General features: G+C 42.5%; 1 protein-coding gene across 11 annotated transcripts in view; it reads right to left on the bottom strand.

Moving 5' to 3' along the window:
* BCAS3 (BCAS3 microtubule associated cell migration factor) overlaps window positions 1-15,638 on the bottom strand; it is a 301,702-nt gene that overhangs the window by 155,467 nt on the left and 130,597 nt on the right. For all 11 annotated transcript variants that reach the window (XM_042879722.1, XM_042879725.1, XM_042879723.1 and 8 more), the window contains 3 exons: window positions 10,551-10,651; window positions 7,323-7,519; window positions 6,444-6,541 (listed from right to left, as the gene is read on the bottom strand). In XM_042879722.1, coding sequence (XP_042735656.1) covers window positions 6,444-6,541; window positions 7,323-7,519; window positions 10,551-10,651 — 396 coding nt within the window. The remainder of the gene's footprint in view (window positions 1-6,443; window positions 6,542-7,322; window positions 7,520-10,550; window positions 10,652-15,638) is intronic.

Here is a 15,638-nt window from a genome sequence, read left to right on the forward strand (position 1 = left end):
CAAACTAATATTTAGAATGAATGTGCTTTAGCTACTGATATGCAAAATACCACTGTGCATTTTGGATTTTTTTCCCCATAGATAAACAATCAGCACTTACGTGCTTGGAATAGAGCATGCTCTAGCACACTGCTATTTTTCAGCTGACAAGCCATTATATGAACTGAAGGTGGCTTTCCCAGCTGGAAGTCAGTATGTAACACTTAAGCAATAAGACACTCTGCTGTCTGCATTAATGGACCACTGGAACACGCATCAAGCAGGTTGTGTGACACGAGAACAACTGTCTTTGAGCAGCAGAGGACTGCACCAATGACCATTAACGTAACCCCTGGAGGCCTCACTGTGACTCATCTCTGTATGTGAAGAAAACTCATTATCCAGTACCTGGTCTGTATGCTGCTTAGGTCACAGTTACGCTACCATCCAGCTATGACAGCAATGTGGAAAGCACTGCGTTTATTGTTTCGGAGAATCCATTGTGAGTTTTTCACCTGTGGTAGCTATTGGACACACACTGGTCAAAGCACAACCACCTTAGAAGAGATGAACTGCTTTAGCTGCCACCAGGCTCCTCAGCAAAACCCAAGGCAGTGTGGGATGAGGATCAGCAGCCTTCCCTGTCACCTGCATGGGGCAGAGTCCCACACCATGCTGCACAGAGCAAACAGCAGGCAAACCCACCATACCATCAGAGAGGGGCAAAAATAGATTACTATAGAACTAATCTGCTGCTGCTCACTGTCCCATGCACTTCCTCTTCAGTATACTCTTCCTGCCTGCAGTAAACACCCACTGGTGTTTCAAGACATTAATGCTACTCCATGTATCCCTGCAGCTGAGTTTTCCCAAGCCAGGCAACGATCCAGAAGCAAGTGCCCAGTCGTAGTGTCAAGTCGTTTTAATTTCTCTTCACATCTTCATAGTCTATAGGGCATAGCTGTTTCTAGATGTAATCATGTATACTGCAGTGGCATCTTGGAGCCTGATGAATTCGCTTTAGTCTTAAGGCCCTCTTTAGAAATCACCAGATAACATTTTCTCAAATTAGATGAACTAGATCAAGTTGAAAAAAAAAAATATCTAAGTACCAGAATTCTGTAGTATTCAGCTCACACACACACACACACACACACACACACACTTATTTAGCAAGGCAGCCAAATAGGATGGAGGAAGCACACACACATGCAGGCGTGTGATATTTCATCACTAAAAGAAAACCTGAGCATATCCCAAACTGTATAAATTATCCTGGAAATACTCCAAAAAACACTTTTCAAATGAGAAACATACTAAGTGTTTCAAATAGGTATCTCATTAATATAATTTGCTCGCAAGCTGTTACAGGAAAGAAACATAACTTCAACACATTTAAATTTAAGCTGACGGAGTGCAGAGGAACAACAGTGCTGGGCATGTGTTCTGTTACTGCACAGGTGATGCCCCCTAAGAACAGCTTGTTATATGACCATTATTAAAACCTCTCGATTGCTGTGAAGAACAGACCAAGGGCCAAAGCTGTTCCCTGGCTTCAAAGCTCAGCATTATGCTCGGAGGATCTGAGCGCAATCTCTACCTGCAACAACAATCCACCTTTATACCATCCAGGTAATTACAGGTTCGGGTCAAGGATTCCAGACCGGATCGGTTACGGCTCTGTGCGAGGCCCCGCAGCGCTGGCCGGCTCCACTCAAGCAGGGCAGCTCAAGTATCCATGACACCGGGATCCTCGGGCCCTACCAGCACCCGTAACGGGAAACCGCCGCCCGCTCAGGCCTGTCAGTTATTGCCTGTGGCAATAAGGACAGCCTGGGAATTCATAATGTTGGTGACTTCATCTGCCAGCTGCATTCACACATCTTTACTACCTGAATAACTGATCTCCGCTACTCCAAGGCAGCACTTTCTGATGTACAGCGTTTGGGAATAAATATTTGATCGCACGTACAACAGAAAAGAGCTCAGATGGTTTAAGGTGTGACAGCAGAAGTGTTTATTAAATTCCAAGTGAGAGCATTGCTGGACAGTAAGAATTTGTCCCAGGGTCCCTGTCTCACAGGTGTGGTGATGAACAATGAAAGATCCCTTACAGGCAGAGGGAGGGAGGCAACCTCCCACCCCCACTAAACCCCAGTCCCACATCAGTTCTGCTCATTAAGCCCACTGCCATCTATTCACAGCCACCGGTGGCAAACAAAGAAGAGGGAAGTACTAAACTATAAGCCAGTTTTAAGAGGGCATTGATTGAAGTAACCAGAAGAAAGCTTCGTGTTGTCAGTGTTTCATACAACAGTAATAAACAATCCTCATTAAAAAATGATGTGTGCGTCCCTAAGAAGCACAGCGCATGCCAGGTTTTAGAAGAGAATATAGATGTTCTGCCTGGCCTACACACAACCAAAGGGGAAAAAAAAGCACAAAAAACCACATTTCATTCATCAACATTTTCTTACCATAACCAATTTCTGTACTAGGCAAGAAAGAAACGGATCATAGGAAAGGAAAACATTGATGCGAAAGATCAGACAGCTTCCTCCTGGCCAATTTTTTTTTTTTTTTTGCTGAGTTGACAATGTAACAAAATCATTACTTGACTGCTAAGTGTTCAAAAACTTGTTTGTACGAGGGAATACACTCTGCTTTTCATAAAAAAAAGACAGATGCAGACAGATTTCTTAACCAAGCAGGATTGAATTTACAGGTATGACAGCACACCTGAATACCCACGCCCTTCAACAACACATTTGTTGACCTTAAAGGAAATGTCTGCCCATACAGACTCAGTGCAGCTGTGTGATCAGGAACAGCTGCAACATCCTTGCTCTAGAGCTCTTCTATTTCTGCCAGTTCAGATTTGCTGTTCCATGCAGATTCTCCAGCCTTCCTGCAGCCTTCAATTCCTCCATTAGCTATTTGTAACAGAGTTCTGTAAGTTGTGATTTTTCAGGTAACACATTCATTACTCAGCTACAGGTTAGAGTATAAAACTTCTGAAAAGCACCCATTCATCACTGGAGATACTCAGCTGCCTACCTAGGTGATGCTGCTGCTTCCCAGATTAGTTCCAGTAATTTTGTAGATACCTCAGCTATCCAAAAATCATATGTAATTCAAGTCACACCAAAGAAAGGAACAGCAATCAACGTCTACAGTTAAAGTTTTAAAGTCATGCCAGCAGAATAGTTTGAAATAGAGCCAGATCATTCCGTGGTAGACACCTCTTGTTGCCCTACAGATCTCAGAGACTGTTGGTTTAGATGTCTGAACTGTTTGATGTTCAGCTGCAGCACCTCCTGCAGATGGACACTTACCAGTTTTCTATTCCACTCTGCTGTCCAAAGAAAGTCTTGAACATAACCTGACTTACTGCACGCCTCTCCCATATACAGTGTGTTTCTGCCATGAGTAAACTCTTCCCTTCAGTGCATATTATAAACTTCCTGTGTTACAAAGCTTTAAACTCAAGTTTTGTCCCTTCAACATTAAACTGTGGCTCTGGAACAGCTTCTGGAATTACAGTGCATTTAATCCCTGAGGGTATGTTCTCTGTGATGTGTCCAACCCATACGTGTGTGCTGAGGATGCGTGTCCAGCAGCTTCAGGTGCCTGCATTGTTGCAAACTTATCTTACTGATTAAAGATAAAAAAACAAACACAGAGAACAATAGCTTAGAAAAATTTTAAGTAAAACTGAGATAATTATATTGACCTCTACCTTTTTTCTTTATGTATCCACTATCTTTACAGATACTGATATCCACCTTGAAAATACTCTCATAATTAAGTTTTGCTCTGTTCAAATGAGTATTTTTTTTTCCAAATGCCTTTGTGAGAGAACGTTGCCATTAGTACAGCATCACTGTACAGACACGTGCACAAATCACAATTAAAAAACCTGCACAGATGTCTTATTAGCTGCAATGACAAAGTTCTCACCAACGGAGAGACGGAAGGAAGCTAAAAAGAATGATGGAAAAATTACAGATGATAAACATGTACTTGAAATCTTTTGATAGGAAGAACAAGCGATGGAGTCAGATAAGGAGAGGCGCCACGCTGGTTGTGTCTCTAAGCAACACCAGATAAACATCTTTATAAAGTGCACCAGGCTCGCATGCACGGGGCAGAGCTGAAGGATCACTTCCTGGTTCAACTTAGCCAGCAAAAATTTATGACCTACTTAAAAAAATGCTTCAAACCTAAATACGTATTTTCCAATAAATTCATTTTCCACAAAGAACACAAACCACTTACAGTATGCCTCAGTACTAGCAGGAAGTGAGCATATTTACTGTAGTGGGATACAGTATTAAAATAACGCAATGTTGCGTATAAAGTTTTGAAATAAAACCTTCGCATGCAGAGCTGAGCTGAATGCAGTCCTCTACACACCTCCAAGGTAGGAAGAAAGGAAGCACTGCTCCTCTTCCTGCTGCCCAACTCTATTACAAGGGCAGTACGAGATTTCAAAAAACTGCACACGTTTTTTCTCATGTCTCCTTGACCCTGCAGAACTCCTACACCATTTCACACACACACACACACACACACACACATCCACCCTAAGTTTGGACAAATACTTTCTGCATGGGAAGGAACTAAGGACCAGGCAATATGAAAACTGCAAATCGATGTTCAAGTCCCTGAATCAAAAATCAATTCAAACTCCAACAGCCTGGCAGCGAAGCTAAATAAATACTGCTATCAGCATGTCTCTAACAAAACCCATGTATTGTTTATGAGAAACTTATGAGGTGTTATAATAAAATGGAGTCACTGCTGTACAGTAAATATATTTTTAGTGTCATAACAATGTATAAAATTGACTTTGGCAATTTTAATATGGACACACATGTTAAAGGCATTACCAGTGGAGCTTCATCACATTCATATGAGCCATTTCACATTAAGGCCCCTCTATTCTATAGGAAAGGCTGCTCAGCATAGAAGTAGGGTCCGAATGTGGTTCATTGTTTCCAGTGTTGTTGGAACAAAACAGCTTTGGAATGTGGTACTGTTACAGAGTAGCTGTGTTTCAGAATCAATACATATCCCTGTTCCAGGGAACTGCACTGCTCCATTCACACTTAGGAAAAAAAATACAAAAGAAGCCAACCTTGATAATGCAGATGCCTCTATCTGTATCACCTGGCAGAGTCACACTGATAGCAAGGGACAGCCATGTCATTAATCACTCTGAATCTGAAGTGTCAGATACAGACAGAAGCACTGCTGTAACTGAAGCTTCCAGAGGTAATGCACACAGATTACACAGCAAATCAGAACTTTCAAAATGACACTCACATACACTAAAACAAATATAATTCCCTTTAAAGAACCACCATCAGATGTCCAAGCTCAATGGGAATTAATTTAACTGGTTTTCGATACTTGAAAATGGAATTTACAATGACAATCCTCAATATCCAACATAAATGCAGTTATTACTGAACACAGTTATAAACAGATCTAAGAACTATCCTGTAATACTCAAATAAATTAATTTGGCAAACGATGCAGAATCTTGGACTCAGAATTTACACGTACAGCAAACAGAGTCTGGAACAGGAGCTTTTATTTTAACACTCTTTAAAACAACCTTCAGAAATCAGTTTCTGTATGTGTTACAGTCTCCTTTTACAGTTTAACCTCAATCCAATCAGCAGTCTCGAGGGATTTTCAAATCACTACAGATTAAAATCCTCTCTGACTTGACTGTTTGACTAATGCTGTGTGTTTAATAATTCTACTTGTGAGAGATTTTATTTGACAAAATCCTGCTGTGTGGAACCTTCAGACGCTATACAGCTGTACTGGAATATAAAGCTCTGTTGTCTTTGTTTCTTTATATAGACTATATCCCAGCACCATGAAAAAGGAAAAACTTTACAGCGCATACATTGCTGTGTTGATATTAATGAACCACTGCAATATTACGTTTACACACACTCTTCCAGAGCAGAGCAGTGAAAATGTGCCTCTGTTAGACAAACATCAGTTAAACTTCCATGTTGTCTTGACCGTTTACAGAAATAAATTACATTTATGATTACATTTCAATGAAATGTATTTTATAAATGAGATTGAATTGTAATATCCTACGCTTCAGGCATTCATTAATAAAAGCATTTCAGTCTCAGTGTTTGCAAACGTTCTGCTTTTTAGAATGGGTATTTTTAAGCATTCTCTAGCTTAATGTGAATACAGTGTTTGCGTTTTATGACAATGCTGTGACTTCAGATACGAGTGGCAAGAGGAAAAGTCATCACAATCTTTGAGATACATTTGTGTAAGACAGCACTTACCAGTGAGCGCAGCTGAAAACTGTGACAACCCTTCAAGTGTACAGCATTGTTAGTGACCGTGTTACCAGACAAAGAGAAAACCAGATCGATGAATGCCACGAGCACCAAAGAAAACAAAAAACAGCACCTTCTTACCTGAAGTCGCATCAATCACTGTTGAAACTCCTCTGCGATCAGAAACGGCACGCGATGAGCCGGGCATGCTAACAGGTTCTGAACGAACCGGCTGAATCCTAAATGATAAGTTACAGTCACCACCTGTGTCAAATCAGCGCTCACATGGGCTGTAATTAAATCACAAGCCAAAAACAAACAAGCAATTGAGCAACTATTTATTTTCAAATCAGCTGCCCTGCTGGAATTTTACTTTGCTTTCAGGGGCCAAGGAACAGACAACCCATCCGCAGGCAGGTTAGGATGGTACACCCAGTGAGCACCTCTCCACTGCATCTCAGATGTTAGCTGCCTCCCCACAAAAACACCCAACTGACCTGAACTGCTTACAGTTCCTCCAGGCCCTTCTGAACAACACCAATTTCTTCAGCAGTTCAGGAGAAGAGACAGCTTTCGTAACCGCCTGCTCCTTTTGTAGTATGTGCACATGAATACATACATGTTCATTTTGTTTTAATCTCTCTACTCTCCCTTACTGTTCCAACACTCTGACTGCCTCATCTAGTCAGCACCTAGATCTATGGCACTACATTCCTACTCATGTCTGAGAGAATTAATTTTTTAAGCAATGCAGAAACTGCAAAGCCAAGATGATGCTGAGAAGGCCACCAGACTCTGTATGATCTTTCACTGTAATTTACACAAGAAGTGGCAAAAGTGAATCTAAGCTGTTTGACCTGGATGAATCTTTATTGCTGCTGTCATACACTTCTAAGACTTTCATCTGGACAAGCTTGATGAAAAGCACTGCGTGTTCTATACAGATGGCCTCATTTAAGCATAAGATAAGTGATTCACACAACAAATGTGAAACAGCTTGGAAATTCATTTTATTTTTACCTGAGACTGTTGAGATCAAGATCATCTGTATCGAAGTCCAGAAGCGGCTGCGGGGTGTCGCTGGGACCGTGTGACTGCAGCACTGAGGAGCTGGATGAGATGACGGTGGTCTGGCCTGAGGGGTGGATGGTTTTAAACTGGAACTGAGGGCCCATCCAGAGGCGCCGGTGGGGCCCGGTGTGGGTCACTATCTCGACCTGTGGGAACAGAGGGAACGGCTCACACCAAATAGACTCTGTAGCACGACCACTAAACAGCCAGTGCTGTGGCAGCGAGTGGGGGAACACATTTCTGACAGCATCCACGTGGAGTGCGCAGAGGAACTGGAAGTCTGCATTCCCCAAATATTCTTGTCAGTCGCTTCAATCCTGACCTGGACAAGGGATGCACTTTCTAAAAACAAGCTGTTCCAGCTTTGTTCCGGCTGCTTTCTCAAAGTTCACACTCCAAACAGCACTGTTTCACAGGCATATAGTGTGAACTGTATTTCAAACCAAAGCTCATAATTAGTGTTGGCATACTGAGGATAGCACTGGCAGAGACCATCTTGCTGGAAAGCAGCAAGGTTGGTGACAGGGAGCAATGTGACGTGCACTGTGAGACACTGAGCACCTCGGGTCAAGTTCATTTCTGTGCAGATGCAATACAGATGTGTGTGTGTGCAGCTACTGAGTTTAGAAGGACAGTTACATACACACCTTCATTTAAATGAATTCTCAGAATTAAGACAGAGATAGGGGTGATTGTTTGCACTGAACAACCACACATCCATTACACGGTAGGTGTATCTGAGATATGTATCTGTGGGCATGTTTGTGTGTGGATACACACGCAGAGCTTCACAGTTCCACCCCTACTTCCAAGAGGCACAGAGAATACAGGAGGTGCACCTAACAAACACTAATCTTCTCTACCAGTGACAGCCTAGATATGAAGTTGAGAAAACAAACTATTCTAGTAAATGAAGCATCCAAAATATTTTGAAAAATGTCTCACCATGTTATTAACTATAAACTTCTGAGTAGAAATTTTTGCAGGGTCCTAAAGAAGCCAACTACAGGAGTGTGAACAACTGTGGAAACTGAGATGGTAATGCTGCTGAAAACGTATGTGATCAGAATTGGGCTTTGTAATCAGAAGGGCAAACAAAGCATCAGTCCTCAGTAACAACTGAATAAAGAATCTGCCTTTAAAGATCAGAAGCAGGCAATATGAAAATATTAAGCTCTGCTGAACTCATGTTTTTACAATGACAAAAATAGACTGCAAACTTCCTATACTTCTACATTAAAATAACTATCAGCTCCACGATGGGAATGCAATTTAGCAAGGAAACCCATGAAAATATATTTTTCTATCTATTTGACACAGATAAGTATCTTAGGGTTTTATTTGTGCATGCATACACGTACCACTGACTCTAATTCCTTAAGAAGGAATTTTAAATACTGGATAACGTTGTTCTAAGTTCTCTGCTAATATAAGGCGACAAATGCACAGCCTATTTAGCACTATTTCCATCCCTGCATTTATCCTAGCGTAACTCAGATTGACTGTAGATGTTTCTGAGTCAAGTAGCTTTTATGTAGCAGTGTAAATTAGGCCACAGATAAAGTAATCTGTATATTTTAAGCTTGAAACCATCAGTGTCACAGAGCCGAGAGGTAAACAGATGCCTCTGCAATTTTACTGAGGCTATGGCCAGATGTTCCTATTCACTCTCCTGTTGTGTGCAAGACAAACATATTGTATCTACTTCACACTGACAGCACACATTACCCACTGTTCTAATTGAAAAGTTGAAGTGAAGGGCAGTGTTTTTTCACTGCATGCTGTTACTGTTGATAACAACACTTTAATTTTGAAAAACATACTTACACTTTAGGCTTAATCTAAAGTGGCTTGCTTAGAGAATGCTCGCACCTTCGTGCTCAAAATAGGTATCACTGCTCGTGTCACTTAGCAAAGATTTCACATTCCTGAAGCAATCTCCAAATTATACGTGTTCTGAGTGATGTCACTTCCCATTTTTTATTACAAATATATTTAGTCTTGTAGAGGGATGGATGTGATGAAGTTGAGCATTCTTAAATTCCTTTGACTCCCCTACTTTCCAAGAAATAGTAACAACTGAACGCCCATCATGTAGGTTTGTTTACTTTTTCTCACTATACACTGGAAAGTCACCAAAATAGTAATGTAAGCACAACTATCTAAAGTTCTGGAGAGGCTTTACCAGGTAATAAGTAAAACTACAGATGGAATCTTGGACCCAACGAGCACAGTGACAGAACTCCCACTGCACGCAGCCATTTGGTAGTTTTACCATCGTTATGCCTTGGCAAATAAGAGACAGCCTAAGCAGACAAGTTAGATGCTGCATTTGAAAACCTGGACCAGGTGAGTGGATTCACAAGAATAGATTTGCCATTGAATGCAACATCCTGAAGGACACGTGTGGAAACCCAACTTCTTCTTTTAGGAAAATGTCAGTGATTTGTTCACTACTGGGAGAAGCAAATCACATCTACAAATGTTTCATATTCATTAAACCATGTGACAAACCCCAGCAAGATATTTAATGCACCACTCCCATAACAATGTTGTTCTTAAACAGAAGGAAACCCACCTGCTTCATCAGAATGAAATCCACGTATCAGGTACTCTAGAATTGCTTTGGTAAAGCCAAAGCATACATTATTTTTTTTTCCTGTCAAGACTTTTACTTCTAACAGGATCTAATTCTCAGAATATTATTCACAACTTACATTCTTCAACTGAAGCTGTACTTTGAGCCACATCATCAAGTATTTACTGGGTTCTTAAAAGAATCTTCACTCACTAAAACAAAGCAAGAATGGCTAAAATGGCCACAATTTCACCTCATAAGAAACTATCCCACCAAGCAGGATTATCTACTATTTTTATGCTAAAATGCAGTATGTGAAACACTGAACACATCTCCATTTTGCCAAGCCAACTTCTGTACCCACATCTGAAAAGATCCATGTCAGGAGAAAAACGGGTTGTACGTGGCTTTTAATATGTTTGTTTAAAATTCAGAGATAATCAAACTCATTCAACGTTAATTGGGGAGCGAAGTCCATCTTAAACATGGTAACAGCCAGGGTATGTTGTCAGTTTATTTTCAATTCTGAAGTTGTGAGTTTTCCTCCTAGTGGAGATGAGCACTGTTTGGTTCCTGCAGCGGAACTCTCCAGAACGTACCTGTGACAGCCACTCTTCATCCTCCTGCCCGCTGTGGTCGGATGCCAAGCTGTCATAGGACTCGTGTCGAGTGATAGGCCCAGGGCTCCCTGGTGGAACCACTGAAAAATGAGAAAATGGAAAAAATTACCTTTAAACATTCAGCTCTGCAGACCATATAACATACAAAAGCACCTTGAGAGCCACCACCATTTAATCATATAACTTTAGGGAAAACACTACCGCAAACAAGAGAGATGCTATGAGAGTCAATATTGCAAAGACAAATATTTCATGATTCACAGTCCTTGAGTCCTTCAGCCACAGCAGCAAAGCTCACAGTCTGTGGTGGAGGCACTGCGCGGCCTTAAGGACTCCCCATGTGGGAGAGCCGTGTGTGGCACAGGGCAGCAGGCAGCGCTAAGTGCAGGGGGCTGCAGTGTGTGGCCATGAAGGGGCGGCTTCATGCTGCCATGGGAGGATCTGCGAGCACATCGGAGAGTGGACAAGAATTAGAACCAGTACTGTTGTATCAGCATCACCTGAGCGTGACTCTGATTTCTTAAAACTGAGTTTTGAGAACCCCAGTGTTACAGGGCTGAGCTGTTCACGGCAGCTGCTCAGCCAGCACTTCACACAGACTGGGAACCCCGATAACAGCGGGATGGCAAAGCAGACACAGCTGGACCAGTAAATACAGAGCGGCGCCTCCACACCATAAACAGCACGGCGTTCTCACAAACCCAATTATTATGTGACAAAAAACAGGAATTTCCATGCTGTTTTCTCAGTCTGTTTTCCAAACGGAGCCTCAGCTATGGAGCCGTTCTGAACACCTCGGAATCGCAGTGTATCCTTATTCAGAAGGCTGCGACGTACCAAAGTCACCTCCACATCTCACCTGTGGCAGAACTGAGGAACGCACAGCGACGCGCGCACATCGACATCGATACCCGCAATGGCGGCAGCGCAGGCAGGAGCTGCGAGCTCAGCTCGCGAGAGGTTCCGGTGCGAGTTGGGCGGGGCGGGCTGAGCGCGCGGCCGGCCCGCAGGGCGGGAAAGGCTCCGGTGCCGAGGAGCGCGGTGCGCCCTCAGCTGCGGCAACGCAGCGCTACACGTGCGCGCTTACAAAGCAGCACCGCCCGTGTCCTGTAATTACAGATGGGTCCGTCTGTCCTGTATCATGCGTGGTATTAAGAAAACACAGGTACCATCCTGGACCACAAACAGCTGGCGGTTCATAGCACGCATCTGAACGCAACCATAATGCCCATTCTAATTCCTTGCCATTATTTTGACGCCTTCTGTTGTGGCCCCAAACTTCCCCACAGCTCTCCACGCCCCACAAGAAATGCAGCCTGCAGAGCTGCCTGCTTCCAAGGGCACAGCCAGCCAGCTGCAGCCTTCCCTTATGGAGCTCTGCTAACAAACTTCACATCTCCAGCAGATGTTTCTGCTTTCCAACCAACAGGAACTTTATGGACTGCTGTGAATTTTTTGTTCTTTCTGTCCTAGGGGCAACGCCTCAGCTGCCAAGCGCAGCGCAGGACGCTGTGGGTGCGTTCCTGCCCCTCAGGGCATGCTGAGCTGCAGGGCAGCCCAAGACTGCTTCAGAGTAAAAAAGAAACTGTTCAAATCGAACAACAGGTTTGGTTTTCCACTCCCGCCTTTCTCTCCCTGCGGAAGCACAGCACTGCTTGGCCCTGCGTAGGCAGGAGCGCCCGTCTCAGTGCAGCTCAGACACAGCATTAACTCTTTCCACCGAGAAGTGACGACATGCGGAATTCCACGGGACGGCTCTGCCTCCAAGTTCACCAGCGGGGCAACAGTGATAAAGCCTCAGCTGAGGTCAAACCTCAATAATTTATTTTGCTATTTAATAAAATAGCATTTATGCGCCACACCTATCACAAAAGCAGGCATTTAAAGAGAGTCTGGTTTCGATAGCAGGATCCCATAATGACGGGCCCGGCCTCGCCGCAGGCAAAGCACGCCTTACTCCCACTGCCCGAGTGGAGCAAGCAGCACTTTCTGAGATATGGCCTCATAAGACAAGTGATCCTCACTGGAGATTTGCCATGGCTGTGCTCCTTATTACAGATTTCTTTATTTCCAGCTTAAAAATGGCCTTGAATTTACAGAAGCAAATACGACCTAAAAATGTAAGAGATTCTTTCCGTGTTTCTGGGTCACACACATCTTGTATCGCTATCAAGCATTCAGTTCCAGGACAAGACCAAGTCCACGGTCAGGGGGACATTTCCAGGAACTTCAGCTCCAAAGTAATGCCACATCTTCCTGCCTAAATCTTTGAGTTCCAACTGGAGATACGACCGCCCCACACACATCAGTGCTGCTATTCCTACACTGTACCACACAGCTTTTGAGTTTTCAGAGAACCTCTCTGTAATGTTCACAGTAATTCAAAAGCTTTGTATTAAGCCGTGTTTTTAATTTCACATTTGTCCTTCTTCTTTCTTTGGGAAAACATTGTGTAACACATGTGCGTAAAGAGCAAGCCCTTCCTCCAGAGATATTTTGCTGGCAATTTCAGGTGTCAGTAATCCAATCCAATCTAGGGTCTGAGTTACGCCAGTTTTTAACTTCTTGCCATACTTACTCCATCATCTGGAATGCACATACGCCAAATGTCAGAATACAACTCAGTTCACTTACTCTAAAAATGCACAAAGATTCAGGAATTTTTACAAATATCTGCAGACTGAAGAAAAATACAACAAAACTGAGCACTTATTAGAAATCCAAGGTGAGAATTAAAACATGCAATTTTTATTTAAGCAGTAGAGCAGAACACGATTTTCTAAGGCTAATTCATAACCACAGAAAACATAAGCACGCTGGCATGCTTTCAAGGTCATGCTTTAAAAACTGGAGCACTACCCACAGCAGAAATCTGAGCTTTGCCATAAACATTTGGTCAGAGGCAAAACCACCTCTGAGCTGCTCGGAAGTACTGTTAGGGACCTGAGACTCCGTCCTCCTTACAATGAAGACTGATCTACACCAGCTCTAAATCTGGAATGCATTCTCATCTCTTTTCCCGACTGGCTCTACTGAACCACTGCACCTTCAACTAAGGAAAATCAGAACTGGAGTGGAAATTATTGTTCTTCACCTTCTTTGTTGACCTGAACACGGCCCTCTCATTTTCATCCCCCAAATAAAAGCTGCAGGTGGTTATCAGTGTAAAGGTAAAGTAACAAAATAAATCCTCAGACTCCGTTCTCTGCAGTTGCAAGATTAATCTTACTACCACACTGAAGATCACTAAAGGCAAGGGTCAAATTTTGGAGTTTGTGTGTTAACTGCAAGAAATGACTGTGGAGAGAAACGCTTCACGAGCCAAAACAAAGTGTCCTCTGAAACTCCATTCCTATTAGCACAGCTCAATGATTAATACAGAAAAAAATGTTTTGAAACTTTACCATTACTGATAAATTAGAAAACAGACAATTTATATTAAACTTGGGAATAACTTGCATAGGCATTTTTGACGCGTGAGCAAGACCTAGAGAAATACATATGCCTGGCAAATACTGGAATTAACAAACGGTGCTTTTGTTCATGGATGGGATAATTATATGATAAATACCTAGACCAAAGACAAATCTTTATTCATTCAAACATTATAAATTGACATCTTTCAGCAGCAAAGAAGTGTTGGAACAAAGAAACACTACAGCTCAATTGGTGTGCACACTTATGGTTTTGATTTGTGAACAATAAATCACCAGTTTTACTCAGTTTTGTGTACTTTCTGAACCAAAAAGTTTTAATTTTCTCATTTATATAAATAAGCTTTAGACAATTCAATTTAATTGAGTTATATATGAAATTTCCAATGTGCTGTTTTCTAAGGGATGTAAGTTCGTCCAAATTAAGAGCAAACAACGGCATTTGCAGACTATAAAGACTGTTCTGTGCTGCCTGCCATACACGTGTGCAGACACCCAGAAAGCTTTTCTTTTTCCCAGTTGAATACACAAAATTTATCGTTCGAAATAAGATTGTAAAATCTAGTAGGCACAGACACAACCTGCTCTTAACCAGTTCATCACATCCAGCCTGCCCTTCATCTACATGCAGGCTGTAGCGATGTCCGAGGGAAACAGGTATAAAAACACAGATTACACACCACTGATTTCATATGAATCACATGCTAACAGCTGACTTTGATGTTTTTTCTGTGATTCCTAAGTCATAACTAAAATGATCAGAGGTGGTTGAGAGACCTGCAGTAATCACATTCTTGACTTCAGGACTACTCTTAAACGCCTCAATCTGAATGACCAACTTCACACTGCTGCAACTACTGCCGCACTGGTGACACCACGCCACGTGTGACAAGCAGAATGTGATGCAGGTCTGCGTGCTGCCACCCCAAACCAGCAGGTCCCACTTTTCTCCATCTGACAATGTGATCTCACTCCCACCAGAGGTGGATGTGGTGTCCCACAGCCAGGTGACTCACGTCACTGAGGGCCTTGCACTTCCAGTCTGACAACTGCTGATCCAGTCTTGCTGCAGGCACACTCCTCTGCTTTCCCTTCCAGCACCGATCTGACTGCTGGCTCTACCTCTGCTCTATCTCGGACGGTAAAGCAAAGACCAAGCTTTCCTTTCAAACAGGATTCGTACAGTCACGTTTAAAACAAACTGTTTTGGCATACTCTATGTACTTCTACTCATGACTGCACGTTAGTGATCGATGTTCTGTTTTCAATGCATTTTTTAGCATGTGAACTTCTGCAGAAGCATTCCATGCAAATTAAAATATCCTCTTCTACACAAAGCTTCTTCCCACTCAGTTTTTCTCATGTTACGACTGTTTCTGAGATTCTTATATGCACAAACATCATGAAATTACACATTAAAAAATCCGTAAACCAGGATTTTACCCAGCCCACGAGTTATTTCATAACACCAATTGACTTACAGATTTATTCATTATTTGTATATTGACTCCAGTTTACTGGGTGCTTTATAGACCATCCTTTTCTCTGTATCAGAACTTTAATCTTCCAGGAACAGCCAGGACTCTATGCAGGATATGAATTCTTCGATTTACCCCAGCCTGGCTGACTGCTT

The sequence above is a fragment of the Lagopus leucura genome, unplaced genomic scaffold (assembly GCF_019238085.1).
Source record: "Lagopus leucura isolate 7727_CA_CO unplaced genomic scaffold, USGS_WTPT01 Super-Scaffold_100024, whole genome shotgun sequence".
Classification (NCBI taxonomy): domain Eukaryota; kingdom Metazoa; phylum Chordata; class Aves; order Galliformes; family Phasianidae; genus Lagopus; species Lagopus leucura.